The sequence below is a fragment of the Coenobita brevimanus genome, chromosome 78, assembly GCF_032717465.1.
Source record: "Coenobita brevimanus isolate Jiangsu-jjx chromosome 78, ASM3271746v2, whole genome shotgun sequence".
In the NCBI taxonomy this organism is placed as follows: Eukaryota; Metazoa; Arthropoda; class Malacostraca; order Decapoda; family Coenobitidae; genus Coenobita; species Coenobita brevimanus.
The window spans coordinates 6648325-6661350 of record NC_137031.1 but is presented as its reverse complement, the minus strand read 5'-3'; the positions used below and the strand labels follow the sequence as shown (position 1 = coordinate 6661350).

The following is a 13026-nucleotide window of genomic DNA, read 5'->3' as shown; positions in this document are numbered from 1 at the left end:
TGAAGGACATTTGTAGAACCAGGCAGTACAGCCAGTCTGTTATATCAGTGTCACAGAGTGAAAATGTCATTCTCTAGGATCTATAATTCAAGAAACTCCTTCCTTGTCTCCACAGAACACACAAACTACGCACCATCACTTGCATCTTGTGCCTCAAGTTCTTCCTGGACTCCCTCATCTTCTACGGGATTGCCCTCAATGCAGTCAACTTCAGCGCCGATCCCTTCCTCTACATGATTCTCTCGGGTGTGGCTGAGGTGCCTGCCTACGTGGTCTCGGTGCCCATCGTGGCCCGTTGTGGGAGGAAATGGCCCAGCATCGTCTTCTACATTATAAGTGGGGTGGTCATTGTGGCTGTGGCATTTATTCCTTCAGGTATGGTTGGGAAAGGGTGAGAGGGGATCAAGCATTTGTTAACCTCTTTAGCTTGGTGGCATATAGATTTTTAGCTTCTGTCGTGGCAATTTTTCTAAACTGCATGGGGTCCTTCTCAGTTTTTCCTGTCGACTTCAGTTGGCTGGAGGGTTTGATGGGCAAGGGCAGAGCCTTCTTTCATTATTATCCTTATACCTGGTTGAGGACAATGGAAAAAGAAGCAGGAGAGGAGTGTTGGTGGTACCTGAAGGAGATGGCAAGAGACAAATATTGGTGGAGAGAGTTCATTGAGGCCCTATGCATCCCGTGGGGTGCCACAGGAAATGATTGATCTTTAGCTCGCAGAATTAGCTGTCACAGTTATAGTCTTCTCTGAAACAAACACTTACGAAAGAACCAATAGGTCTGTTGCTGTTTGTTATCCTTTGTAACCCTTTACAGACAGACAGACAGGTAAACAGATAAACAGGCAGACAGACAGACAGACAGATAACAAACGTTCCTATTCACCCAATCTATTCCCTGGCAGATATGAAAGTACTGGTGCTGGTGTTGGCACTAATGGGGCGTATGTGCATCACCGCGGCCTACGTGATCCTGTACCTGTACTGCGTGGAGCTCTACCCCACTGAGGTGCGCCTTCAGGGCCTCGGGTACTGCACCATCTTCTCCCGCACCGGCTCCATTATCTCACCTTTCATCACAGAGCTGCTGGTTGGTATACTTCCATGCACATCTTGGGTCATTCACAAATACCTCACGCACGTACACACACTAAAATAATTATCAACACACAATGCTTTGATATGCTTTGTAACTATCACTGACACAGAAGCTGTGAATTTGCTGTATGGGTTAGTACACCTGATTCTCCTCTCTCTCTCTCTCTCTCTCTCTCTCTCTCCATATATAGTATAACTTCCATAGTTTCATGTCGTGTATAATGAGTAATTCATAGCAATGTCCATAATGCTTAAAGGAAAGTCTCAAAGCATTGTACACTAGATAATACAGAAATCAAAGTGCTATGATTCTGTTTGGCTTCCATCGTATCCAAGGTTACCACCTTACGATTTTCTGACACACTTTCATACAGTGGCAACCACCATTAGCATTTAAAGAACGGGTTGATGGCAAACTCAACTAAACACGTCCATTTCCAAAGAACTATACTGCAGTGTTATATCTCTGACCTGCCTCATGTGCTTTCCCATTTACGAATTTATTATTCTCCCCTTAGTACCAGTGTTTAAAATCCATTCTCTTTTAATATTCTGTCGTTTTCTGCTCTATGATAGTATCCTATTTTTATTGAAAGTCTGTGACTAAAGCCAAGTTTTTTATAGGGCATATCTTTTACTCTCATTTACAATGATGATCCTGCATCACACCCTATTGTAGCACTAAGTTTTTATTAGCCCATTATACTGAGCCATTACATTAACCTGGCAGAGATTGGCCATCTCTCAACCATTAACCTTCCGTGTGCCAGTGCCGTTTTAGAATGGTCTGACAAAACTCCGTGGTCATTACCAGTACCATTTTAAAACGGCTTAAAATTAAAACATTCACTGTGACGGAAATTTCCTAGATTTGTGGGTAAAAATTGGCAGGCATGTATGTTAACTGTTCCTCTGTCATGCCCTAGGCGGTAAAGGCCATACACCCACCCGCTCCCCACCTCATGCTCGCTCTGCCTGTGCCTCACCCTGTGCTGTACATAGTGAAGGCATGTTGTTAATATATTCATGTAAGTGTAGGGACTAAGTGAAATCAAGTTGTAAAAATTTTCTTGTAAGTGTAAGTACCGTGCATACTGAAGTCAAGTTGTAAATACCTTCTTGTAAGTGCCAGAGTGCCAGGACTGTACACAGTGAAGTCAGGTGTACCAAGCTTCAAGTAAGTGTAAGACAATACATTCACAGTGAGAGAGACATGCAAATTGTGACATGTTAAATTAATAAGTAATGAGAAAAGTGTATTGAACATTGCTATACCTTCGCAGCATAAATATCTGAGTCTACCTTACATAGAAAACGGCTTTCTCTCACCCACGTGGCAAGCGTGAGAGAGTGGGAGTACCTATATATGAGTATGCAGGACTCAATAAACCCATTTCCGAGCTTCGGTGAGTATTTTAAAGGTGAAATTCATCGTTTTCACATCAAAATCTATCATTTTAGCCCCCAAAACAAGGTCAAAAAATGGCCGGCATGGAAGTGACCCCTTAGGGCTAAAAATAAGTGGCACGTGACAGGTTAATGTAAAAGCTATGACAAGAAATCATCACAACAGTATGGTATTAGCCATGAAGAAATGTACTGGAAAATATGATGAGCCATCTATTAATTATGCCATTAAGATCAAGGAAATAACCAACAAAATTATTAAAATGCCACGAGATCAAATGAATGAACATAGGCTGTAGATACGAACTTATTGCATTTTTCCCTTAATTAAGTAGCAAGAAAACGGCGTGCAGTATGGCAGTTTTGTTTTGTTGAGCATTCAGCCCACTGAAACGCAGGTATTAGTTTTAAAAATTGAGCAAGATAACGTGCTAGCCACAGTTTCACATATGTGTAAAATACACTAAATGATGTTTCAGTGTGCTAGAAATTGGGATTTCCCTCCCAAATTGACAACACTTCCAGTTACACACTACGGAGTACTTGAACCTAAGGTTCATATTGAAAGTGGTTTTGGGTTCTTTTGTAACACTTCTGATACAGGGATTCATTTTGCACATAACACAACAACATCTGCTTTTATAATTTTTATGAGGATGATGTTGCTACTCAAACTCTCTAAGTAAGGTAAAATACCAATAATTATAGACAAGACAAATTACTTAGTCAACAGTGCTACGAAGCCTCTGATACCACAATGAATAGTGACAAAGGCTCAGCAGATCTCTCCCCTCTCTCCCCAGGGCCCAATCAACCCCTCTGCTCCCTCTCTGGTTTTCGGTCTGGGTGCCCTGGTTGCTGGGCTGGCCACACTGCCACTCCCGGAGACCCTAAACAGGAAACTGCCAGACACCATCGCTGATCTCGAAAATAAATCCTCGGAGCTCATAAGGTAAGCAAAAAAAAAAAAAAAAAGAAAAAAAGAAAATGGAAATGAAAAGAAAAAAAAGATTATAGAGATGAAAGTGACATATCTATTGATGTATTTATTGGTTTATTTATTTATGTATTTGCAGGCTGGAGAACTGTGGAACGGAGAAACTGGAGGAGGAAGGGGAGGAGGTGATGGAGGACGAGGAATCCAAATTGGCCAAGTTGCGGGCGTAGGGCAGGAGGAGCTTCTCTCTCCATCTCTCTCTCTCTCTCTTCCTCTCTCTCCCTCTCTCTGCCCTTAACATCTTCAGTCTGATGACTTTTTATTTATATTTTTATTCTGAAGGCATGAATGAAGGCTAAATCTGAGTCTCCCCTTTTTTAAAAAAGAAATTGCTCCTTAACCCATAGACACTGGGCATGGGTAGACCTATGCTCATCCCAGAACCGGGTTATTTTTAGGATAATCGGTTTTCCCCAAAATATTTTTTTTTTTTCATTTCAAATAAAATAGAAATGACAAAAAAAACACACACATAAAAAGCACGTACCTACTCTCTGTTGGCGATATGGAGGTGGTGGTGTGGTGTGAGGGAGCACATGTGTGACGGCTGGGCTGTTCATGTTCAAGGTCGCGGTGGTGTGATGGCGGTGTTTGGTGGTGGGAGGAGGGTGACATCTCGAGCCAGAATAAGTGTTGAGGTCTTTGTTTCTCTCTCTAATTCACAGTGCCGTATGAACACAATATTACAACTATAATAGCAAAAAAACACAAGAAAGTAACTAATAAAGATCGGCTTATTTTATGTCTTCCATTATATTTATTTTCTAACAAACTTATGTCTGTTTAGGTATTCACAGTTATTTACACACTATTTACACATTATTTCACTGTTTTTAGTACTTTTTGACAATGTGATACTCCTTAAAGGCTGGCTATGGTCAGTACAAGAGTTCAAGCACCCGTACACTCTCCCCCACACCCCTCATGGACCCCTAGTAGCCCTCCTTTATACCCCACCCCACCCTACACCTCCTGACCCCTACCCCGAACCAGTATCCGCTGGTTCCAAGGCCACACTCTCCCTACGCCGGCCTCACACCGCCCTCCACCACAGCCCTCCTCCCTGCTCAGCTGCCCTTCCACACCGCCTGCCCCCTTCCCCTGGCCAGCCAGCATGACCCTGCGCACCAGCCATGCTGGAACAATACTCTGAATCCATATGGTGTGCCACGAAGTTCAAACATGCCCGCAAGATATTAAAACGTCATATGACGTGGACCGTAGGCCCTACCAACACATAATGTGATGTGGACTGGCGCATAGGGGTTAAGCTGATGAAATTTGTCTGAAGGCAGGCCGGAAGCTTGAAAATTATATATACATCACTGGACTGAAGGGGTTAAGTAATGTTGCTGAGCATTTATATTATTATTATTATTATTATTATTATTATTATTATTATTACTATATTATTATTATCATTAATCATTTTAATTATATTATTATTATTATTATTGTTCTTGGAAAGTTAGCGAGAATGGCAATGAATTGAGTGATTATTATTATTACTAATATTAAAAACAAGTGGTCAATGGAAATGAGAATAATTATTACATACCTAGTGTCCTTCACCTCCTTCAATCCAAACTATGTACTATCTATTTATCTATCTATTGCCAGACACCTTAATCCCTTGTATGGGGTGGCCACAAACAAATCGCCTCCACGTCACCCTGTCCCCTGCGATTTCACTGCCCTACTCCCAATTCACACACCCCTTTCTCATATACCTCTCCACTCCATCCTCCATCTCATCCTTGACCTTCCTCTCCCTCTCTCCCACTCCACCTCATTCACACACTCTCCTCGTCAGTCTCTTTCACTCCATCCTCTCCACATGGCCAAACCACCTGAGCGTGTTTCTCTTAATGCTCCCTATCACGTCCACATCCACACTACAGCGCTCCCTTACATCCTCATTTGTCAGTCTGTCTCTCCATGTGACTCCACAGGATCCTTTCAAATATCTCATTTCCACTGCTCTCACTCTCAACGTCAAGCTTCACTTCCATACGTCAGAGTTGGTATCACAATACTGTCAGGTAATAATTTTTTTCATCTTCCACGTTCCCTTCCCTGTTTCTTATCACTACCTTCAAGGAACCAGCAACCTTTCTTCCTTCTTGTACCCTTTCAACCACTTCACCCTCAAAACTTCCATCCTTACTCATCACACCACCCAAGTACTTAAACATACCCACATTTTCCATTTCCTTATCATCCAACCTCACTGAACATTCACTGACTTCACCTCTCTCGAAGACATTAACTTTACTCTTCCCTACATTCACCTTTAAATTCAGTTTCTTACACACTCTGCCAAACTCATCCACCAAGCCTTGCAGCTCCCCTAAATCTTCACTTAACAACACGGTATCATCTACAAACAACAGCACAGGGAGTTTCCAAACACTGCCCTCTCTCATTAGGGCCACTCCAGCATCCACTGCCCTACCTTGTATCTATTTTATAACCCCCTCCATATACAGATTGAACAACCTTGGGGACGTGACACATCCTTGTTTCAACCCAACCGTCAAATGGAAAAACTCACTCAGTTCACTGTCCACATGCACTGCAGCCTTAGTACGCTCATACATACTCTTCGCAGCATTCAGCAACTTCCCATCTACTCCATATATTCATAATACTTTCCACAATCCTTGTCTATCCACCCTGTCATATGCTTTCTCCAAATCCATGAAGGCCGCAAACTACTACTTTTCCTTCTGTAGACACTTTTCTCTAAAGAGCTAAGAATGAATATCTGCTCTACACAACCTCTTCCCTTCCTAAAGCCTCCCTTTTCTTCTCCAACTAATTCCTCTGTTATTTCCCTAACTCTGTCAATAAGTATCCTACCGTAAACTTTTCCTGTTATACTAAGAAGACAAATACCCCTATGATTACTACACACTTCTTTTTCCCCTTTCCTTTTGTACAATGGAATAATTATACCTGACTCAATCATCCGGGACTTTACATTTCTTCCAGGCCAATCTGCACATCATCCACATCCATTCTACTACTATCTCTCCCCCATGTTTCAGCATTTCATCACATACTCCATCAATTCCTGGGGCATTCCCCATTTTGACTTTCTTCAATGCTTCCACAACTTCCATCCTACTAAGTTATATATATTTTGAAGCGTCATTTTATGCATATCAGTGAAAGCGTTGTGATATATAGGGAGGTCCGTAAATGGCGATCCACTAGACACTCGCCTGAGAGTAACTGGCGTGTTGCGGGGATGGCTCAGTCTGCTGGTGTGGGTCGGTGAGGGCAAGTGAAAAATAGATGATGCAGGGAGTTGACACTGATAGAGACTGGGTGTACAATGGGGGCAGGTGAAGAATAGACGAAACAGAGTAGACACTGATAGGGAATGGGACTGTACAGTGGGGCAGGTGGTTGTCAGAAGTCTAAAATATCATAATACAATACATAATAGCTGGTAGCGTACACATGTAATCTACAGGTTAAGTGAAAGTCATGGCTAGGGCTGAAGCAAATGGGGTTCGCACATTCTCTCTCAGAAATGCCAAATACAGCACCTCGTGATGCCTGATTGGAAAGTCTCCAGGGTCGAGAGAGTTCCACTCAGCCGTGCCTTACACGTGACACAATCTCTCCTATATGGGAGAGAAAAAGTTAGCAAGCAGAAGGAGTTAGGAGAGAGAGCGAGAAAGGGGTCTAGAGAGAGGCACGGTGGGGAAAAGGGCAGGCACGCAAACTTGGCAAGCATAAAATGCTCTCACCTCAATATGCTTTTGTGAGCCATACTCAGTATTAATTTTGAGATATTTCGTATGAAAAAATAAACTACAGTCAAACCCAATTACTCATCTTTATCTTTCTCCTGCCACCGACAACAAGTACAACTGACTATCTCCTACAAATCAACTCACTGTTAACTACAGCTTGTCTGCAACTACAATATAATTAACTACAAAATCAATATATTATTTTTATGGCAGCGGTGGCATGAACCACGTCTACGAGTCTACAGTTGAGTCTACATTATCAAGATAGAAAACAAAAAATACTACAAGTTCGAGCCACATGACGTCTCACAACTTTACACTGGCAGTGGTTTGACAATATATTGATACAACCAACCTTCCAATTTCTACGTCAATCTACAATCGGGGAATAAACGAACTACAAGTTTCTATGATTGCTATGGAATAAGCAGGCGAGACAATAACCAACATTATCTTCGAGTTAACACCTTACAGCAAGAAACTACAATTACACGTTGTACAAGAAATCACTTAGAAATCTACGATCAAGTAACCACATACAGAGCTGCAGGGAGAGCGCTGACTCGCAACCACATCAACCCCCACCTGACCCCACCCTTCTACCCAACTACCCTCCATCACCACTGCCACCACGCTGATGTAGAGAAGACGGAGCAGACGACGCAGCAATTACAAAAGCCCTCACTCACAACTCGTCTCACTCATCGTTACTCACTCAACATTACTCATCGTTACTCATTTACTCACCACATTTACCACAGCGAGAAGTCAACTTTGTGCTGTGCTAGCATTTGCTGAGAAAACTACAACATGTCAATCAACCAGTGTCTGACAACACCATTCACACCATTCCCACCACAATAAAAATCAGTGAGTTGAATAGTTACTTCATTTATACAATACACAATTATAGACACAGTGATAGACAAAACATACTGAACCAACATAGAAAACGTGCTTTATAGTTGCAACTTACGTACATATACCTACTTCAATTATCTACATTGTCAATCGCTAAGTACTTGGACCAAAAATAACAATTATATGCTGTATATATTCATTCGTTTACTATAGCATTCATTAATTCCCAACGATTGTTACCATTTATACATTTGGCATATACATAAAATACGTGTTTCATGCACAGAACTAAGCAACAATCCATCTGCAAAATGATAAATAAAATATACTATCACATTAATCCATTGAGCAGTGAAAAAACTGTAATAAACAGTTATTAATTAAAGCTATCAAGTGGGAACAGACATATGAATTATAAGGAAAATCAGTATGAGAGAGAGAGAGAGAGAGAGAGAGAGAGAGAGAGAGAGAGAGAGAGAGAAATGGCCAGCACGAATGACGTTAGCAAGAATGAACAACCTCTTTCACTCAACTGTGAGGACAAAGATTTCCACACAGTCCTGACATACATTGTCCACCGTAGGCAAACCGAACATGTGAGTGTATATATTTAATGTTGTATGTATTGTATATTTATTTTTATGTAAAATAACAAAATATGGGATAACATAATATCATTTCCAATAATTACTGTTCAACATAACCAAGCCTTAAAAGGGTCCCAATGATTATGCAGCAATTATGCAATCTTGGACACTGCCAAATACCTAACACAGATGATGAAAAAAAAAAAAAACTAGAGGAAATCAGTAATCCCTCCACTATCCGATGTAATAAAGCCAAAGGCATGTCTGGAAAGTGGTCCCGTCCAGAAAGTGGGCCCCTGGCTCTTGGACTGATACTTAACCCGACGCATGCCGGCTATTTTTACCCCTATGGGTCACCCCAGTGCCGGCCATTATTCGACCTTTTTTTTTGGGGGGGGGGCTAAAATGATAGATTTTGATGTGGAAACAATGAATTTCGTCACTAAAATGCTCACCCAAGCTTGGAAATCAGTTTTATTGAGTCCTGCATACTCGTGGACAGGTATAGCCACTCTCTCACGCTCACCACGTACGTGAGAGAAAGCCGTTTTCTGTGTAAGGTATACTCAGGTATTTATGCTGGGAAGGTAGAGCAATGTTCAGTACACTTTTTTGTTTACTTATTGCTTCAGCATCTATCACAATTTGTGTGTCTTTCCCACTGTGAATGCATTATCTTACACTTGAAGTACAACCTGACTTCATTATGTACAGTCCTGGCACTTACAAGAAGGTATTTACAACTTGACTTCACTATATAGTCCTTACACTTACAAGAAAATATTTACAACTTACACTTACATGAAAATATTTACAAAATGCCTTCACTATGTACAGCATTGGGTGAGGCACACAGGCAGAGTGAGGCAGAGCGAGCTTGACGGGGGAAGAGAGTGAGTGTATGGCTTTGACAGCCTGGAGGATGGTAGAGGAACAGTAACCTTACATGCCTGCCAATTTTTACCCGCGAATCTTGAAAAATGTGGTCACAGAGAAGTTTTTTATTTTAAACCATATTAAAATGGCACTGCCACTGGCCATGGAATTATGTCAGACTGTTTTAAAATGGTACTAACACGTGGCGAGTTAAGGACCCTAACCCAGCCTAATTTTCAAAGCCACCTAAATAACCCCCAACCGAACATCCCTAGCACCTATTTTAACCTATTTAAGACCCCATTCACATCAATAATGGACATAAAGCATGAAACAAATGAAAAGGAACCAAGGAATGAGGAATTAGAAGTGACTGTACCTCAGCCAAGGTACTTACAGCACGTCTATGGCCGTCTTCCCTAAGGCTTTGGCAGTGGTGAAAATGTTGTATTGCACTTACAGTAATTCTTTGCACTGTGAGTAATAATTGTTTAACACTGCACATTGTTAATTGCACCACGCCAGTTTCAACCGCCAGTTTGCACTCCACAGTTAATCCTTTGCTCTCTAAATTCTAATTTCTTAGCACTGCACAACACTGTAAATTCCCGTATGGTCTAGTGGCGAGGTATTGCACTTTATTCACTGTTTATTCACAAAAAATGAGCACATGCACCATCCATTGTGATAAGCATCTCCTCGTGATCACAGTTAATCGGTAACTGATGGTGAGGGAGAAGCAGGGTTTTCAGATCGGAGCTCAACCACATTACCACACTCCTCACTTTTCATTACCAAATTTAACTTTTCATTACGAAATTCGTAAAGCTAGCATTTATTTTTCACTAATTATATACACAAGTAGAAAAAAATGTAATCACTCTCCTTATAATTAACAGCATATTGATTATTTTCATGCTATGTTGGCTAGCAGATTAATCAGAAACAATCCACCATCTCCATCCTGTGTATCCTCATGCATGTGAAAAATGTATTTGGTGATGCATTATTCTGATTCATTACCAAACGAATCTTCGTTACCAAACTGGTCAACATCTGGTAATGAAAAATACCAAATGGCAACCCTGACAGGGGAAGGGGGAGGGGGAGGAAGGAAGGGGTGAAGGGGCCTTGGTGTAAACAGCTGTTCAGCGCCGTGCGGCATTTTCAAATTATGGGTGGGAAAAAAATTAGATTGGGGTGGGAATTTTTTTCTTGTATTGGCCATTTTTGGGTTCTGAAGGTCCAGGCCCAAATGTCCGGCAACTGGGGTGTCCGGATAGTATAGAGATTACTTACAAAAATAAATTACGGTTGTATAACAAACAAACAAATATAGGTGCAACTGTTGCTACAAATGCCACAATACAACATAAACTCCTTCTGTAAGTGAAACAACGAGCAAACTTATTGTTCTCCAAGAGCCAGTTGTAATGAACCTCATTACTATCATCGACCACAGCATGACTGGATTGGCTAATTAATAGATTTTTTTTTTTTAGGGAAATAATGAGGGGGACTTATAATACGAACTGTGTAATATTACTGCAGCAAGTATTATATATGACTGATTCATAGTACTATTCATTGCTGTATCTTGCTATTGTGTTACTATTGGGTAATTTTATGCATGTGTACACAATTATGTCACAACTTACAATGTAACATACGATGTAATTGTACAATATTACTATTGTTACTACAAGTACCTACAGTATTAATGCAGTTACTACAATATTTATGCGAATACTACAAGAGCTACGATATTACTGCAGTTACTACAATTAACTACAATATTACTGCAATTATGTATTATTGCAATTACAATATACTTCAATTAAAAAAACAATTATGTAAAAATTACAATATTTCTTCAAGTAAAAATACAATTACGTAACAATAAAATTATGTAACTGTTACGCTACATATTCAGAGCTCAACCACTCCTCCCTGAGTACGAGGAACTGATCTGGGGCTCTTTTCAAGACAGGGTCTAGAGCGTGCAATCAGAGGAACAGGGTTCAAAAACACAGGCCAATTAATCTTACATGTATATTACCATACAAACATACAGTACTGGGCACAATACAGCAGAGCAGATTATACATACTATGATGGACAGGACAAGAGTTATGACTACAGGTGTCAGGGTAGCTGTAGGTGTTGCCCAGGTGTGGGAGGGGTCCCTTCAGGTGTGAGCTTTCTGAAGGGGCACAGGACCATTGTCATAGGCCAGATCGTCCGGTGTGGGCTGCAGGGTGACCTAGAGGGAGGCCTTTCCCTGGAGAGGCCTCAGTGAGTGTGTCAGCCCTCAGGACTAGAGCAAGTAGGCTCACTGCCTTGCTCCTACCCTTGGTGGAGGACGGCTTGCCGGCTGGTCTGTGAAGGTGTCAGCCAGGAGTCCTGGGGACTTCCCTCAGTGAGTGGGGGCTGCGGCCTCGCCTTTGTTGAGAGGCCATCAGGGGCTGCCTGTGGCGTCACTTCCTCTGGGAGTCCAGCAGTGACGGGTGTCATAAGGGCGCTGGCTGCAGTGAGCGAATCCCCTGGCTCACTATGGGGCTACTCCAGAACCTCTCCAGCTGCAGCTCCACTAAGGAGCTATCTCCGCCCCTTGGGGTGTGGGAAGAATGAGAGGGGCATCCCACTCGGCCTCTGGAGGAGAGAGGCGAGAAAGGGCCGTTGCCCTCAGTGGGTGTCACAGAGGTAGCAGACGAGGGAAGTAAGTTGAACATTCCCTCCCCAGCGAACATGGTGGGCGTCGCCACGGTCCTGCTTCCAGCAGGAGCTGCAGGTGAGGGAAATATGGTGGACGTTCTCTCCCCGACGAGCAAGGTGGGCGTTGTCGCGGTCCTGCTTGGGACTGTAGGTGAGGGAAGTATGGTGGATGTTCCCTCTGTGATGAGCACGGTGGGCGTCATCGCGGTCCTGCTTGGGACTGTAGGTGAGGGACGTACGGTGAACGTTCCCTCCCCAACAAGCACGGTGGGTGTCGTTGCAGTCCTACTTTGGATTGTGACTACACTAGTCCCACCCAGATCCTGGCAAGTGTTGGTCTGCATAGAGAGTAGTACAATGGGGTGGCATGCCTTCTGCGGGCTCCATCGAGGGGAAGAGGGGCGCATGGTGGCCGGGGATGTATTCCCGTTTTGCTCTGGCACTTTCCACACCACCATGTGGTCTTCCCTTGGTATGGGTATTTCACCACCATTGCAGCTGGAAAAGTCACGTCCCTGTGGTTGGAGGTGGTAGGTGTTGGAGGTGGCAGTCTTGTGGGTTGGCATGAGGTGTCGGAGGAGTGAGGTCCAGTGATGTATGGGTAGGTTTGGCTCCTGGTGGGGTTGGTATATTATCTCGAGGGTGGAGGTCTGTGTAGTTCTTTGCAGGAGATGTAGAAGTTGTTGTGTCCCTCGGAGGCAATGTTTGTTCCCCTGGGG

At 42.6% G+C, this 13026-nt stretch overlaps 1 protein-coding gene across 1 annotated transcript in view; it reads left to right on the top strand.

Annotated features, from left to right (window-relative positions):
* The window catches only part of LOC145408656 (organic cation transporter protein-like), a 28191-nt gene extending 24520 nt beyond the window's left edge, over window positions 1-3671 (top strand). Inside the window, exons 8-11 of the mRNA XM_080279338.1 lie at window positions 116-375; window positions 905-1089; window positions 3308-3456; window positions 3581-3671. Of these exons, the coding sequence (XP_080135464.1) occupies window positions 116-375; window positions 905-1089; window positions 3308-3456; window positions 3581-3671 (685 nt within the window). The remainder of the gene's footprint in view (window positions 1-115; window positions 376-904; window positions 1090-3307; window positions 3457-3580) is intronic.
* The last annotated feature ends 9355 nt before the right edge of the window (window positions 3672-13026 follow it).